Genomic DNA, 18,496 nt, shown 5'->3' on the forward strand with positions numbered 1-18,496 from the left:
CAGCTACACAGATAAACAGAATTTATGGATTTACATCTTAACATGGGATACTAATCACACGAGCTTCCATCGGAAATCGAATCCGTGTCTCCTGTGCCGAAGGCGTTACTCTAACCATATAGCCACGAAGAAGTTCTTAATTTGTCATTAATTTCAGATATAGATATATAATAATTTAGTAGTAGACACGTATGAAATGGGTATTGTGACATAAATGATTCGAAGAATTATTTCAATTAAGTTATATCTAATAATTAACCAATATATACAGTATATATTACCTGTAATTCTAGGAGCAAAGTTAAATTTTGACAATTCATCTTGACAAGCATCTTCAAAATCTTGAGCAGTTTGCTGAGCAGCTTGATCAAGGTCTTCTGCTGTAACGCTAATCTCCTTTCGCCTCCTGTTATTGGAATTAAGAATAAGAATTTGATATTAGACTCCAAAAACTTAGCAGATATAGAAATTAGTCTCTCACCCGGTCCTAAATAACTACAAATCTGGAGAATGAAAAAAAAAAAAAAAAAAAAAAAAAAAAAACTTCCTCTTGGGGGTCGCATTTCGGAAAATCACGTCTTATCTATACCCTAGAACCCCAGAAGAACATTTAAACAAAATTTCAAAGTTCTACCCTAATAGTTTCGGAAATCTGTCGATGAGCGAAAAGGGAGAACAGGTTTATTTGAATCCCTTTCTTCCCTTAAAATATGCATGGGGGATGAATTTGAATTTAAACGGCATCGGCCGTGTCACTATTTATTTCATGGATTGGACACTAATATCGGTCGTGTTGAATTATTTTTATTTTTAAATGTCACCCTCTTCCCATCCGTTACCATACCGATTAGGGCTTATATTGATTTCCAACGACAGCAGAGTGTCACTATTCATCTCAGTGACCCCGGAAACTATGAACTGTACACTAATATCGATCGCTTTTAACGATTTCTACATCTCAGACTTTCATGCCTTCTCCCCATACCAAAAATGTGCTAAAACGTAAGTTACGCCAGGATCCACTAATCTACCAAAAAGAATTATAATCAAAATCGGTGCAGCTGTATAGGAGGAGTTACCAAATATATTTTAACGTGTCATAACCTTCAACCCCTTGCGGAAGTTGTGCTAGGAGTACACTCATGTACCAAAAATAATCAAACGAGTAATATTTAAATGTGTTTCTAACTTCGTAAATCTCATTCGTCGATAAGAAAAATTATTTAAAATATTGTACAACAATACAGTAGGTTTTGATCAGTTTAGAGATAAACAATATATAGCCTCCAGTAAATCTGTAACGTTAGTGCTAATAAAATGTCCGCCCAAAGTGTGTCATTTCTAAAGGCCAAAAGAATGAAAACTACAATGCCTGATTAATCAAAATTAACGCCGTATTCAATGACATATTTCTGCCATCGCTCAGTCGATTCGATTTCGTAGTGAAAGAAGTCTGGAGTCTACGATTCGAGGAAGTCCTCAACCGCACTTGCACTGCCCAATCGTCAAGGAAGGTCTTTCCTACCAAGAAATGTTCCAGATACCGAACGAGATGGTAGTTGGTGGGACAGACGTCAGAAGAATATGGTGGAGAGAAAGAGTTTTACGTATATTCCAACTCATGGAGAGTTTGAAATGTCATTTGAGCTACATTTGTGCGTGCATTATCGTGCAACATGAAGACACCATGTCTTCTGAACATTTCTGGATGCTTGCGAGCAGAGCTGCCGTGTATTTAATCGGGAGTTTAGCACACTAATGATGGTTTCGCTTCGTCTGACAAAGACATGATGAATCATCCACATCATAGATTATACCAGCAAAACATCTTCTAGGGAAACCGTCTTGGACGTTGATCAAGATCCAATCACTGTTCTGAGCATTTACGATTGTAGCAAATCCGTTTTTCATCAAAACTGACAATCACATGAAGGAATTATTTTCTGGTTATTCCTTACATTTAGAGAACCTCATACTTCCAAACGGTGATTCTTGTTGGCCGGTATCAACTCATATAGAACCCATGAGTCCAACTTCACCTTAAAGATTGCACGGAGCCGCTGAACGATAGTGGTATAATATATGTCTAATTCATCAACAATTGCACGAACATTTTTCCAAGCACCTGCCTCCACTATGTTATTGAGGAAGTCATCCGAATATAATGTTGGAATGTTGGTAGGTGCCCACGGGGCTCATTTCGCAATGTTGTGACGCCGGAACGAAATTTGATAAACCAAGGGCGAAAGGTACGTTCATTCGCCATTTCTAGAGAAGATACGCTGTTAATATCCCCTGCGGCTTGCTGTATAGTGTCCCAGTTTGAATTTGAAAAATAAATAAATAAAAAAAAAAAAATCTTAGAATTGTGTTCTCCATGGTGCATTTCATACAACCCTCTTTAACAATGCAGTGTCTCCTGACTGTCTGCGTACCCGGTCTGTTTGCTGGACTTCTACAGTGTTCGTTACGTTAGATACGTGACCTTACTCTATCCCTGTGTTGTGTTGCTGAGATATGTTTCCCACCAGATGTGAGAGTGGACATTTCACTCGCACTAATTTAATATAATGATGCACAAAAAAGTTGAGTAAGCATGTACGCTTGATTTATTTACGGGAAAATGAAGGAAGGAAGAATACTACTCGATTGATTCAATGAAACTTCGCCAGCATCTTCATTGGAATCTAAGAATGGTTATAAGCAACCTATAATCAAGATCAGACTCATGAAACTAGCTAATAATGCAAAAGATGAAGCAAAGGTGTCAACTATAAAATAAAGACTAAATTTTAAAATTCTTTTGCTTAGTGTCTTTTACGAAAGGGAAGGGAGTGGCTTCCGGATGTTAGAAAGCAATTTTGTTAAGTATCGACTTCGGGAAAAGGGGCGATTATGAAAAAAAGTAAGAAAGGAAGGAGGCATTTCAGAGGCCTCGAATCTTGTCAGAAAAAATGCCCTAAAAGAAGTTGAATGTGCCATTTTCTTGCGCGAGAAAGCAATGTAACCAAGATTCGACTTTCGGAAAACTCATTTCGTGAAATAATTCGGAACTCCAGTGATTTCCATCTCGCGTCAGCTAGTTTCTTAAACTGAAAGCCAGGTTGATTGATTGACTTGGTCAATAAATTCATAATTACTCATCGTGTTCTTCTGTATCTTGGATCTAAGTTTAAGCAAACATGTTAAATGTCGAATTTTCGCTGACAGCTGTCAACATTGTCAAGACATTGATAAATTAAGGTTTTAGTGGAGAGAGAATGTGTGGAAACTAGTTACATATGAAATAATAATACAAAAAATCTGAGAACATTCACACTGGTGACTAAAAATTATTTGCTTTCATATAGTACATATTTCATTTTTTTTTTCGGTCGCTGACAATAGCGAAGGTGCCAACAATGCTATTCCAACTTCTGTCCAAAATACCCATATTAAAATTTAATTTTGTATTCTTCGTTCGAATGAGAAAAGTTTGGTATGTGCGTCTTTTTATAAATGATGATTTTCTGATCACTTTCACTTTGTCGATATTGTTCTTTGTATCGTTTAAGTGTTCTGAAAGGCGTAATATTGGGGTATTGTTGTGTTTGGCATCCTGAATTTATTTTCTCAGTCTAGTGTATGTATCCCATTTAGCGTCTTGACATGCAATTCATAAACACGACGAATCCAACGGATTAGTAAAGATTCATTTATAATCTTTTTCTGCAGCAAGAACATATAAAGGGAACTCACTACTTAAAATAGAATCTGAACTACTACCACTCGGGTTTTGCCCGAGCTTGAATCCAGGAAAGAAATCTTGCCATTACGTGGCAACGAAAAGGCACTATGAAAAGCTAGAAAGAAGGTTGTGTGTTTTCTAATATTTTTCATTAATTTTATTTAACCTTTACCGATCGAAGATTGCTCACTTCAGCTGGTGTCAAATAAAACGGAATCATGTGTCGTTAAATTATTCCAGAACACCGATCGTTTTGTATGCCAGGAAAGATTTCTTTTTCTTTTCAATCGACGGAATACAATTATTACTTTTAAAAATGAAAATGAAATGAATTCTTTAAGTTTTACGTCCCACGATTATGCCGGTTAGGCTAAAAAATGCCCTAATGAGATGGTTGAGAGAGATGAGTGAAATGGTGGAATAAAGAAGGTGAGAGGAAACGGGAGAACCCCGAGAAAGCCCACGAGCACGGTGTTTGTCCACCACAAAGTCCACATGGCGCGAGCTGGGATCGAACCAGGGACCCCAAGCATCGGAGGTGAACGCTCTACCACTGAGCCACCGCGCCAATTATTACTTTTAAATATGAAGAAGGTTCTTAAGTTAAATGGAACTGAAATGAATATAAATAATAATGTAAATAAAGATTTTATGATGTTTATTACAGATGCATAATTATATGAAAAACATCTTTACCATGATACCAACAAACAGCATTAAATTTCCATCACTTTTCAGTCTATTTCCGCTTACAAGGGGCTGCCAAGAATTCGTAGCCCAACCCAAAAGGAGTGCAGGTAGAATGATGAAATTGTAGTTTTAAAGAACATATCTCTGTATGTACAAATACAAATTTTCATAATAATAACGAAATCCTTATTGTGATTTTCAGAACCTTGAAGTGATTATGTGTGCCCAACCAGCGAATGTCACGAACATCGAGATCAAAGCTGTCATCAAATTTTTGTTCAGTAAGTCTTCGAACCGCACCAAGGAAATTCACTGAAGCAAATTCATGAGGAAATCAGTGAAACACCATGGTAAAGAAGTGGGTGGCACTGTTTAAACGTGGCGATTTATCAACAGATGACGCTCCACGTGCAGCAAGATCAAAAACAGTGACTGTTCCCAAAATCATGGATGAAATTCATAACATTGTTCTTGAAAGTCGCAGAATCTCAACAAAACTTGTGGCATGCAGAGATTGTGGGTATTTCTAGAGAACATGTCGGAGGAATAATCCATAATGACTTCGGCATGCGCAAAAATCTGTCAGCAGATCAAAAACGTGAAAGAATGAGGACATCAAGGGAAGTCATCTCCCATTCTGAGCGCGATGCCGACTAATTTCTGTCACGAACAGTAGCCTGGGTGTAGTTCTACCACTACAATCCTGAAAGGAAACAACAGTCAATAGAGTGACGGTACTCAGCTTCCCCTCTCGCCAACAAGTTCAAGAGACAGAAGTCAGCTCGGAAAGTGTTTGCAACACTCTTCTGGGATAAGGATGAACTTGTACTATAGACTACCTGCCCAAGCGTTAGACATTTAATGCAGAGTATTACTCTGCACTACTCATAAAGCTGAAGACAAACCGAAAGTGAAACATCGCGGAAATCGAAGAAATGGATTCTGCTCCTGTACATCAATCACTGCAAACGCAATTGACATTGCAGTCAAACTATTACTTATTCGCCAAACTGAAACAACACTTATAAGGACACCATTTTGGATATGAGAATGGGGGTGATTAATGCTACGCAACAATAGTGCGAGGAACAGTCTTCAGATTTGTTTTTAACTGGTCTGCAAAAATTGGAGCACCATGCAAGAAAGTGTATTGAACTACAGAGAAGTACGTAAAATAACTTTAAAATTTCATCATTCCACATCCACTCCTTCTGTGTTGGGATACAAACTTTTCAGGAGCCCCTTGTTGTTAAGTTACGTATTTTGATGACCGCTTTCAGAAAAAAAAATGTATAAATATGGCTTGAAAGTTTCAGATCCATAGTTACTGCTAAATCAAAGTATAGAAAAAAAAAATATACAAAGGAAAGTAACATGCAAATACAAAGAAAAAATGCACGCCACTAATCAGGTAAAAATATTAGTCATCTTTTGTTTTTTACATAGATATTCAGTGAAAATATTACTCGAAATATTTTTATGTGATCATTTCAATTACCACCACGTAGAAAATAATTACCTGATAAATCATACCTGTCTTCCTCGTGTCTCATTTCGTGATCCGATTTCATACTATTTTCATATTCGATTTTCGCAAGCATCTCTTCATACTTCTTTTCAATTTCGTTTGGTTCTTTCGTAATGACAGGCTTTCTTTCCAAGCAAACTGCGGTTACTAAATCCCATTTTTCCTTCACAGCTGTGCTAAATGAGCCTGCTACAATACGGGGCAACATAATCGTTCCATTTCCTGCGTAACCAAAACAGAAAATTTAAAATACGAGAATACTTCGATGCTTAGCAACTAATCCATATCAACATGCAATTTCTTACATTTGTTATATCTCATATTTATTTGTAAACAATTATAGTAAAGCGGCATTACACAATATTACTGACAGGAAAAAAAAAAAAAAAAAAAAAAGGCATCTGAAGTGCATGTGGTCCTTGAATCGATTCCGGTAGCATTTCTACCGTTAAAGGAATCATTTATACTGAAATAAAATATATAATCAATTCCCTATTCTTACTGACATTCAGTCATTTATCGTTGAATGACTCCAGTTTGAATGAAATGCAGTATGCAATTGTTCGATTCAAAAAGTTACACGTGCTTTGGGATGTTAATGTGAAAATAACTTAATTTTGAGATATAAGCGGCTATGATTCATTGTTTAATATTTTTTCGAATATCGTGAGGAAAATTGCCGAGTTATTTGAAATAAAGACCAGTATATTCTCGTCAATAAAATCGGGAAGAACCGCAATGGAACTCGTGATGTTTTGAACATCCATCCTCTAACTTAATATGTTCAGCTGGTCGGCTTAAGCTCTAAGGTATAGTGCCAGGTAGGAACAGAGACGCCACACTAATTCTATCAACGTTCACCTATATGCTGAAGTTTGGTTATGAACTTCGTTAGCAGCATTCCTTAAAGAAGAATTCCTCTTTTCGACATTTTTAATACATCCCGCCATTGTACTTAAGACTAAAGGAAACGAGTGGTAAACATAAGTGCAAAATGACAAATGAAGAAATGGATGAGTGCGAAGGAAATCCACGGAAAATATGTGCATCATATTACGGATGTAGCGTATACGTTGTCATTGTTCCTGCTGGCTATGGGAATAATGTTTAGTGCTTGTCACTAGTAAGTTACAAGTGGGCACAACTATGCCAGAGCCGGAATTTAATGAAGACGGAGATAAGGAGTTATAATCGATACAATATCAAGAAGAATATGAGCAAAACCATGAACAATTTAGATTACAACAGGGTGGAAAAAAATCATGATTTTTTTCAAAAAAATCATTTTTGTTGATTTTTTTGATTTAAATCGATTTTTTTGATTTAAATCAAATCTTTTTCTTCGTATGATACAAGTCGCGAACTGAAGAAAAAACATTAGGAATTAGTATTAAATGTTAATTATGTCATTTAAGTGAAAGTATTGGGTTTTAATTTTGAATTAAATCCCAATCGTTAACCTATTTCAATCCCAAACAATGTTTCTTAAGCATTAAGGAAAAAGTACAGCGATTGTATATCAACATGACACTTTTCTTTTCACGAAAGTTACTGATATTTGGCAGGGGCATATTTTTAAACAATTGGAACTAGCTAGCAGCACGAAATACATATAAAGTACATAAATTTCGCCTAAAATTAACTAACTCACTCTATGATCTATGGAACCCGGAGGTTCAATGCCATGTTCACAAAAGCTCTCCTGACTTCTATCCTTAGTCAACTGAATCCAGTTTCTATTTTGTATTCTTATTTCTGCGAGATTCATCTTAATATTGCCCTCCCATATACGACTAGGTCTTCCTAATGGTCGTTTTCCGATTGGACTTCCAGTTAAAACTTTGAAAGCGTTCCTACTTTCTTCCATTCTCGCTACAGTCCTGCCCACCTGAACCTCCAAGATTTGATGACCCTAACAATGTTTGGTGAATGGTATAAATTATGCAGTTTCTCATCATGAAGTTTTCGCCATTTCTCATTTCCGTTCCTTTTGGTTCCGAATATTCGTTTCAGGATTTTATTCTCAAATACTTTCAGTCTGCGTTCTTCCCTCAGCGTAAGCGACCATGTTTCACAACCATACAGCACAACAGGCATAATTATCGTTTTATATATTTTAAAACTTCAAATTCCTCGACACAATTCGCGATGATAAGAGATTTTGAACTGAATAATAACACGAATTCCCTGCAGGAATTCCAAAATAAAAAAATCAAGATGATCAGTTCCAGAAGAAGAAACACTTGTGATTGTTAAAAATATGTTTTATGTGACGTGAAAAACAGTTCAAATGCGAGTTGTCCGTGCATTTAAGACATCTATACATAGCAGGCACGTTTTTATACTTTTCTGTTGGCTATTTTATTTCCTCTTACAATTTTTCCTGTACAGGCGCGGCAAATTTTCTGCGATCACATCGCAGATCGCGGCATGTTCTGCAATGGGGTCAAGTATCCACTTTATCAAAAGTATTATTCGATATTTTAACGCATCCAAAATTTGTCGTATTACGATCCCGAGGAACTTCTATGTATTTAGTACATAAATTTCGCCCAAAATTTTAAAATCTAATTTTTTTTTGTTTCGGAGAGGGGATCGAACCCTCTAAATACGCCCCTATTATCTGGAAACAAACAAATAGACATGAACACAAAAGAGCTTTCATCTTAAATGTCCATGGTGATTTCCCCGTTGGAATAGAAATTTTAAAACCCTGTGTTACAAAGAGAAGAAAGCAGGGTTCACCCGTAACCCGTTCAAACGGGATTTTCCCTGATAGTTCCCACATGATACTCGTTTCATGCTGTGCTTACATACATTTGAGTCTCACTGTATTATGATTATTATCTTCCATAATCGGAATAACAGAAGAGAAACGGGATTTTACTTACTTTCACTTTAAATTAATTAATTTCGGAATTTGATTTAAATCAACGATTTTTATTAAAAAAATCAAGTGATTTAAATCTTGATTAAAATCGTGATTTAAATCAGACTGATTTAAATCAATCCACCCTGGATTACAAGGTTTGATTATAACAGATAATTGGAATAAAACTCAAGATTCTCAGTATAATTGGCGTTCAAGATGTGCGTTCAATGGGAGTGTTAATAGCATCGATGAATTAATTGAATGTAAGTTTACTGAACGGTGTAGAATGTCAGACGGTGGGCGAAAGAAAATCAGCAGATTCCCAGGAAGAGTACAAGACACCCGACGAGGATGAAGAGGTGCAAATAGAAGTTCACAATGATGTTGACATGAAATTGGTAGAAGTTACGTAAAGCAAAGATAAAAAAATATATGAGAAAAGATACAGATTTTTGGATTAAGGAGTACCAACATTAAGCTGAGACTTACATAAGACCTCAGCAAAGTTGAAGAAGATCAAGGAGAGGGATGGATGGCGCAAGAAATATCATACGAAAACTAGCCTTAAAAAAGTTCGGTTTATTTTTAGTTGTAAGGGAGTGAATATTGGGATAATGTTTAGTGCTTCTCATTAGTTGCAAGTGAGCGGAAAGTATTTGGAAAAGCAGGATAGTAGGTAATCAACCATAGAGAACAATGTGGCAGTGTTTCAAACTCACTAGTTTATTAACTAAGTAGAAAGTACATCCAGCAACAGGAGAGAAAACTAGATAAGTGTAGACTGGAAGCGCATGAACCGAAGAAACCAATTATGGTTCAGATTTGCGTCACATATCCATTGAGATGTCCCCCCCACGAGACAATATATATATATATATATATATATATATATATATTCAAAGTCATCCTATTTTTGTCCCAAAAGAACGCAGAAATGTCCCTCCAGGACACGTGAATTTCACAGGATGTTCACTCGCAAAAATAGACGTTCCATGGATATATATTGGACGTTCAAAGAATATTCCATACACATTCCATTACCTTGACTTGACATTGTTTTTACGTCCAAGGGATGTCTGATTATCCGCAGAGAACCTAGAAATATTTCACATGAATCTCAATGGAAGTCACGTTTCCAGGATCTACGGATTTCTACAGGATGTCCACTAGCAAAAATGGACGCACCATGGATATCCTGATACTTTTTAACTGGATATCTCTTGTACGTAAACAGGATGTCGCGTGCACATCCCGTTACCATGACTGGTCATCCCTTGGACTTCCAAGGGATGTATCTTCAAATTCCACAAAAACCAAAAAAAATGTTTGACAGGTATCCTATTGGATGTCCCATTTCGCAGATACTGTATAAGCACTCATATAGAATATCCATGGACAAAAATGAACACTCAATTGACACTCCAATATCTCTTGACTGGATAAGTATCAGTGATATTTTGGAAGCTAACCAAAGCTAAACCTAGCTAACCTAAGCTACGCTTACGGAAGCCAAGCTTACCTAAACTACACTGAACGAAGCTAAGATAAATCTAACTAGGCAGAGCTACCCTAAGTTACTCTTACCAAATCATATGCAGGATAAATTTAAAATCAAATGTGAGTGTTGTGAAGTCATTATTTGGCGCTCTGCCCCCAATTTTCCACTTTTACAGTGTTATGAGTGAACGTAAGTTTCAGTTATAAGAGGAGATTTCAGCGTTTCACCTCGTATTAGGGTCTCTCCCCATTTTTAAAGAATATGTAGTTAGCAACGCTTAATAGTTTAAAGGCACTACTTTAGCGCAGTAATACAATATGGATGCTTGCGTATTTAATGAAAATGAAATAAATCACGGAAACTATAAATATTTGAGAAAAAGAAGGAAAATGAAGCATGGGTAAGTCTTGATAATATCTGGTGTAGTAAAAAGTAATCCATTATTTTGCCAATAAATGGCTTCAGTGATCTGTATCTTGCGTTGTATAAGTCCGATCGGGTTCAACGAGATGGCGTTCAAACGATGAGATTGCATACGACAAACACTGTTCAGATAGCTGTGATGAGCTGACACAGTGTTGTGTGAGCGCGAGTCAAAATGGACACTAGCAAAGAGAAAATATGCTATATTTTACAGTTTTTCTTCGATAAAAGCGAAAACGTAAGCCAGGCGGCTGCAAATGTGAATAGTGTTTATGGTCCTGATACTGTAACAGCCAATCACGCGCAATTTTGGTTTCGTCGATTCCGTTCCGGTAATTTTGACGTCGAAGATGCACCACGCGCTGGAAGGCCAAGTGTCGAAGATGTCGATAAAATCATGGACATTGTCGCGTCCGACCGTCATTTAAGCACTGTGTCGATGCCCAAGAGCTAAACATTGCACAAAAAACAGTGTGGAATAATTTGCATAAGGCTGGATACAAAAAGAAGCTTGATGAATGGGTGCCACACGAGTTAACGCAAAAAAACCTCATGGACCGAATTTCCATCTGCAAATCCCTGCTGAATCGCAACAAAGTCGACCCATTTCTGAAGCGGTTGGTGACTGGCGATGAAAAGTGGATCACTTACGACAACGTCACGCGAAAACGGTCGTGATCGGAGCGCGGTGAGCCCGCGCAAACGGTGCCCAAGCCAGGATTGACGGCCAGGAAGGTTTTGCTGTGTCTTTAGTGGGATTGGCAGGGAATTATCTACTGTGAGCTGCTTTCCTACAGCCAAACCTTAACTCGGAACTGTACTGTCAACAATTGGCCCGTCTGAAGGCAGCAATCGCCCAGAAGCGGCCAGATTTGGCCAATAGAAGAGGCATTGTGTTCCACCAGGACAACACCAGGCCACTCACATCTATAGTTCGCCAGAAACTCCGGAAGCTTGGTTGGGAGGTTCCTATGCATTCACCTTATAGTCCAGACCTGGCACCGAGTGATTACCATCTGTTCCTGTCCATGGCGAACACGTTTGCCGGTGAAAAAGTCGCTTCAAGAGAGGTTTGTGAAAACCGTCTGTCTCAATTTTTTGCCACTAGGGACAAGGGCTTCTATGAGAGAGGCATCATGATATTACCTTCCAAATGGCAACACGTTATCGAAAAAAACGGCGCATATGTGACCTAAATCGTATCATTCAAACTATGGTAAGTCAAGCCTTAAATGTCATGCCAAAATAATGGATTACTTTTTACTACACCAGATATATATTTTAAAAAATGAAGTGAATTTTTTATTATGCCATTATGCCATGGTTATGCCATTTAAGCTACAGGAGACAGATGATTGATTAAAGTAAATGACTGTGAAGTTAAATTTTTTGTGCTCTCCCACCGGGAATCGAAGCTGGAACCACGTGCACCAAAGGGACACGCACTAGTCACTAGACCAGCAGAAAGGGATAAAATACATTAACATAACAAGTTATGCTGAAATATGAAGTGGAAAATTTTGCACCTCCTATTCTTCTGCCATCAGCGGAACCTTAGGAAGAATGAAAGAAAGAAAAAGAAAAAAAAACGATCTTGTCTTGAAGAAATTTATTTTTGTAATTGTTCTCGAAGCTGGATGCAACCAATCAGATGAAAATATGTTGCCTTTTCTGGTGGCAAAATGACAAAACCAAGAAGTGCCTCCCGATGTACATAACAGAGTTAACAATAGTAGCGAAGGAGTAACAATTTGTGTTTCTGGCAACATACTTGCTACTTTTCATTTTTGCTAAATTCAGGGGAATGCTTGTGAATAAACAAGACATAATAACGCGAAAACCGAAAAATGAATCATAGTGATCAGCATATATGGAACTGTGAATTACGGCAGTGATATAAACATCTTACGGTATGTAAAACCTGTATATTAGCTGCATTTGAAGTGTTGCCATAAGGGTACGCCATAATCCTGCAATATTTTGGTATACAACATACTTGTATTTGTTACAATACAATGAAAACGGGTTATCATTCAAAGTATAACCTCTCGTGTTGGACTTGCTGCAGCCGTCTTCCTGCCAGTTCCTCGATTCCACGTCGATACGTCTTGCCTTAAGGTAAAGAAGTCAGTCACTGCTGTTTCCACCTCCTGCTGGTTGGTGAAGCATCGTGATTTCAGGAAGAGCGTGGTGACAGGTAGTAATCCGAATGAGCAAGCTCAGGTCTATATGCCGAGCGTGGCATCAGTTCGATGACATTCAGTTCCTGAATATTTCACTGCGTTTTTCGAGCAGTGTTGTTTTACATCATCATGTTGCAACAGGGCACGCTTTCGATTTACCAATGCAGGATATTTTTGGCGTAGTGCAGCATACATCCACTCTTAACTATTTGGAATAAAGGTTAGCATTGATGGTACGACCGTTAGGAAAAAACTCGAAGTTAATTAGCCCCTCGTAGTTCCACCAAACACAGAGTATGACTTTATGCTGGAAACGGCCCTGTTTGACGACCGGTTTGCAAGTTGTCCCTTGCTCAGCCACTGATTTTGCAAATTCGGATTTTATATATACATATATAAACTACTTTTGGTCACATATGACGATCTATTTCAGAAAATTCACATGACACGGAATTTGCAGCACTTATCAGTACACATTCACTGTCCCCTGGGTCTGAGCAGCGATCAGCTCATGTGGCACAATGCGGTAGGTCCTGATGGTTCCCCGAGTTCGTGAAGGTGAAGCACTACAGTGGACTGGAACATACCGAGTTCGTTTGACAATCATCGTCTGTTGATGGATGGTTTCTCATCAGTGGTCTGTTGTATGATCTCACAATCTTTTGCCCTGGAGCGGCTCAACCTTGGTTGATCTTTGACATTTTTACAAGCTGCACGAAATTTCTGGAACCAGCGAGTCCCTGTGCTGTGGTTCACAGCAAGTTCCCCTTTTGCATGACAAATGTTCTGTGTTGCTACCGCAGCGTTATGTCCGGATTCGAACTCACAGAGTGACAGTTCACGTATCAGACGTTGTTGAGCACTCATCGTAACTGCCTCTAAAAAATGACTGAAGATACTGACGGAGTGGTGACTTCCATATTAAATAGTTCGGTTGTCACACTACTGCTTGGGCCAGTTTAACTTTGTACTTACGGTTGATCACGACGAATACACATGCCTGTTGTTTGGGTTGTGGAAATATTCCAAGAGTTATGGCTTATCCTTGTATTTTCCACCATAGACATGATCTGAATCTTGCTTGAAATTGGCAACTCTGACATTTAGACAATTACAGCGCATGTGCTATATATTAAACTATTTTAAATTTATTTAGGTATTTCCATTCAAATGTATTCGGTATTACACCAAATAACGATAACTTTACATTTCAAGACATTGGCCGTGTCCAAAAGATACAAGTGTGCATTCAAAGTACGCTTATTTCCGGAACTGACGTCACCTGGTGTGCGTCAAAAGGTCCAAGTTCACAAGTCTGCGAGTGCATAGTACGTAGTGTGCGAGGATGTATACTACGTTAGCACACTTGCGTACTTAAGATAGGAGTTCTTTGTACTAGGAACAACAATAATGTCAAAGTGACTTAATAACATTTTAAAAGACATATTTTTAATATTTTTGTTGAGGTGAATATATTTGTGGGCTGATCTAATAATAATTTACTTGATAAATATACAAATTAGTGATTTTACAAGTGATATATAAAAATGTTACGCAAATAACAAACGTATTTAATTTGTGTTCTTTAATAATGCTATAAAGGCATTTGTCTTTAAATATTACATGGTTTATGTAGCTTAATTGAAATAATTATACTATCGGTAATGGAGCTATTTGCACGTAAATGACAAATTTGAGTGGCGTATGAATTAAAATGTTAAGCTCTAGCATAGAATAATGAATACATAGATTGTTTATTTTTCTATAGCTACAGCTGCAGATGCAAATGTTAACTCGTAGGTAGATAGGCCTAATTTTCTAGTTTAATTCCAAACAAATTCCTTTCAAAGCTACCATATTTCCTTGCACTTGAGAGACTGTACTATACCAATTACCATACATTTTGCATTTTTGACAGCTGCCCAAAAGTGAAATACAGACCAAAAATTTCTTTCTCCACATTTATCAAAGATTTCTTGGTAAGTCTTTACTTTTGGCCACTTCATTTTTTTTTTTTTTTTTTTTTTTTTTTTTAATTTTAATCTTCGATTCAGCAATTTGATCTTTCGGTTCCGGTTTTGAGAACAGGAACCAAAGTTTCATATTTAATTCACATAGTATTGCCGAGCGAGCGTGAGCGAGTGAAGGCAGGTTAGAGACTCGCAAGACACGTTCTTTTCAGTCTTGGTTACGAATCGGTTCATTGAATGAAATGACCAAAGTAAAAACTTGCCTTCCTTTTAATTCATATAATCCCATTACGCTACCCATCATGAATTGATTATGAACAAATAATTCCTTCCGTATAGTTGAACAATGAGAGCCACTACATTGCATGCTGTATTTTTTCATAAAAACGTCTCTTAATTTTAATAAAATTCTTATTAGATTAATAGTAACTTTTTATGGTTATATTTGGATAAGGGGATTTGTTTCGTTACTGGGTAACCATTTTCGTAGTGGGAAGCATATAGGAGAGACAGCGGGTATATTTCAAGAAAGATGTAGGGCACCGAAACCATAGTGAAGTGCACGCAAATGTTGAAGTGTATACAATGTACAAAACTCAATTTAAGCAATCTTATAAGATAGTAATCTTATATTTTTTGTTGTTTTTTTTAAACATATTACTTCAATTAGGGTTATCCAGCTTGAATACACGTGATCCTTATAAATTGGTATTTCATAGTGACATAATAGCTTTTTCCTGTAAATGTTGTTCAACTCCACCACTTCTTTCCTTGTCATCAGGGTGGAAAAAGAAAAACATGATTTTTTTTTTAAATCATTTTTGTTGATTTTTTTATTTAAATATATTTTTTTTTTATTTAAAGCAAATATTTCTCCTCGTATAATACAAGTCGCGAACTGAAGAATAAACATTAAAAATTAGTATTAAATGTTAATTATGCCATTTAAGTGAAGGAAGTGGGATTTAATTTTGAATTCATCCCCAATTGTTAACCTATTTTAATCCTAAACAATGTTTCTTAAGCATTATGGAGAAAGTACAGCAACGTTTATCAACTTTTTTTTTTTTTTTTTTTTTTTTTTTTTTTTTTTTTTTTTTTTTTTTTTTTTTTTTTTTTTTTTACAAAAGTTACTGATATTTCGCAGGGGCATATTTAAAATAAAAATCAGAACTAGCTAGCGGCATGAAATACATATAAAGTACATAAATTTCAACTAAAATTAACCAACTAACTCTATGGCCTATAGAACCCGGAGGTTCAATGCCACGCTCACAAAAGCTCTCTATCATTGACTTCTATCCTTAGCCAGCTGGATAAAGTTTCTACTTTGTATTTCTATTTCTACGAGATGCATCTTAATATTGTTCTCCCCATTTGCACCTAGGTCTTCCTAATGGTCGTTTTCCGATTGGTCTTACCGCTAACACTTTGAAAGCGTTCCTAATTTCTTCCATCGTGGCTACATGACCTGCCCACCTGAGTCTCCTAGACTTGATGACACTAACAATGTTTGGTAAACCGCATAAATTATGTAGTTCCTCGTTATGAAGTTTCCACCATTCCCCATTCTCGTTCCTCTTGGGTAACGAATATTCGTCTTAGGATCTTGTTCTCAAATACTTTCAGTCTATGCTCTTCCCTCACAGTAAGCGACCATGTTTCGCAACCATACAAAACAGCAGGCATGATTATCGTTTTATATATTTTAAGCTTCAAATTCCTCGACATAATTCGCGACGAGAAGAGATTTTGAACTGAATAATAAAATGAATTCCCTGCTTTTAATGAACATTTAATTTCTTCGTGAATATCGTTTTCGTCTGTTAATATTGATCCTAGATATTTGAAAGTATCCACTTTATCAAAAGTATTATTCGACATTTTAACGCATCCAAAATTTCCTGTATTAAAATCCCGAGGAACTTCTATGTAGGGAAGAGTTCCCATATCGCACCTGGTTCTAAATCGCACCACCCCTAGTTTAAAAAGAACCGTAGTAAACAATCCATCTAATAGTTAAATTAAGTACTTAAACATATTTCCATAATTACAGAGTAAAGTGACGACGTTCAGTAAGTTGTGTGTGTGTGTGCAGTTGCAGTACAATATAATTGGAGTATTCCTTACTAATTTTCGGGGTATTTCACAGTAGAATAGGGATTAAGGTAAGAGAATTAGCTTATGTTTCAATAAGTAATAATAAAAAAAATACCATTAATATTATAGTGACAAACTCAAGTTATTATTTTTTTAATTTGTGAGGTATGTAAAGAATATATATATATATATATATCGTGATTTGAAAAAAATATATAGAAAATAAAGTGACGCTGCCCAGCCCAATAGTAGGAGGAAATAGAACTACCAACATGCAACCACAAAGAACAGAAGTACTCTTATCAAATCCTTACAACAACAACAAAAAATAAATAAATAAATAAATAAAAAATAAAAAAAAACGGCAAAGGCAATCAAGAGTATCCAAACGTGTGGAGAGATCTAATCTTTCTGAACCGTCAGCTAGGTCTGTATGTGCTTCAGGAAACCTTAACACCAAAAAGTGTATTCGAAAAGTAGATACATCCAAATCACGATGCTCCGAGCTACATATTTGCAGTGTTTCAAATGTGGCTTTTGAAATCAATGAACAAGATTGGTTTTGCATTCTTTGCAGGGTTGGCAAAAACCATGGTTTTCATTGGAAAAAAACAAACACAGTTTTTTTTTTTTGTTTAAACCCGTTTTTTTTTTTGGTTTAAACCAGGTTTTTTGGTTTAAATAATTTGATCTATATATTTATATTACATATGGACAGAAACAAGTTTGTTTCGCCTTGGTGTTATTATGCAGCAACGAGGCTGTGCTGGAAGGAGTCACATAAGCTTAAAGCGGACTCCAAACCGCTTCTCGGCTTACATTCGAGAGAAATTATTTTCCATTTGGACTCAAAACCGGGACTATTGGCCACAAATGCGATGAGTCTGCCGACTCACTCACGAAAGACTCCTGATAAAAATACGTTGTACTGATCTTGACATGCTTGTTAAGATAATTGTCAAGAGTCATTTCAGAAGGACAAAAAGATACACAGTTGCACAAATGAAACCATTATACAGAATTATATATAAATCGGGAAACTCCCGCCTTAGACATTGAGAAAATCCTGTGTCAATGCAAAGCAGTAGCGGAAAAGTCTCGCTATTGCTTGGCATGTAGGTCTAAAAGTTTATGGTCAATGTATCATTATCAGTATGCTAAAACTGAGGTATCAAATTGCAAATTTAGTATGTAGATATCATTCAATTAAATTAAAACTGAAAGCTAATGTTGGAAGCTACATAGGCAGTCGATAAATTTTGCTAATTTCTATCAATATATTTATGCAACCGTGGCTTCTTTATAAAACAAAAGCCCATTCGGGCATACAATTTGATTTCGTTTCGTGTGTTTAGGCTTAACATTCTTATGTAATGCCGAGGTAAGAAGAAGACTTTCGCTTAAAGTGAAATCCGAATCGCTACTTGGTTTACACTTGAAAGGATTGTGGTTCGACCGAGAATTAAACATGGGACGCCTTGATTAAAAGGTGAAAAGGAGATGAA

At 36.6% G+C, this 18,496-nt stretch overlaps 1 protein-coding gene and 1 pseudogene across 2 annotated transcripts in view; one reads left to right on the forward strand and one right to left on the reverse strand.

The window, feature by feature from the left end:
* The window catches only part of mRpL46 (mitochondrial ribosomal protein L46), a 47,839-nt gene that overhangs the window by 18,794 nt on the left and 10,549 nt on the right, over positions 1 to 18,496 (reverse strand). For both annotated transcript variants that reach the window (XM_081762145.1, XM_081762146.1), the window contains exons 2-3: positions 5,951 to 6,167; positions 282 to 406 (exon numbers count right to left, since the gene is read on the reverse strand). In XM_081762145.1, coding sequence (XP_081618271.1) covers positions 282 to 406; positions 5,951 to 6,167 — 342 coding nt within the window. The remainder of the gene's footprint in view (positions 1 to 281; positions 407 to 5,950; positions 6,168 to 18,496) is intronic.
* Positions 10,086 to 16,692, forward strand: LOC145688229 (histone-lysine N-methyltransferase SETMAR pseudogene; annotated as a pseudogene).

The sequence above is a fragment of the Thermobia domestica genome, chromosome 6 (assembly GCF_964235325.1).
Source record: "Thermobia domestica chromosome 6, izTheDome1.hap1.1, whole genome shotgun sequence".
Classification (NCBI taxonomy): domain Eukaryota; kingdom Metazoa; phylum Arthropoda; class Insecta; order Zygentoma; family Lepismatidae; genus Thermobia; species Thermobia domestica.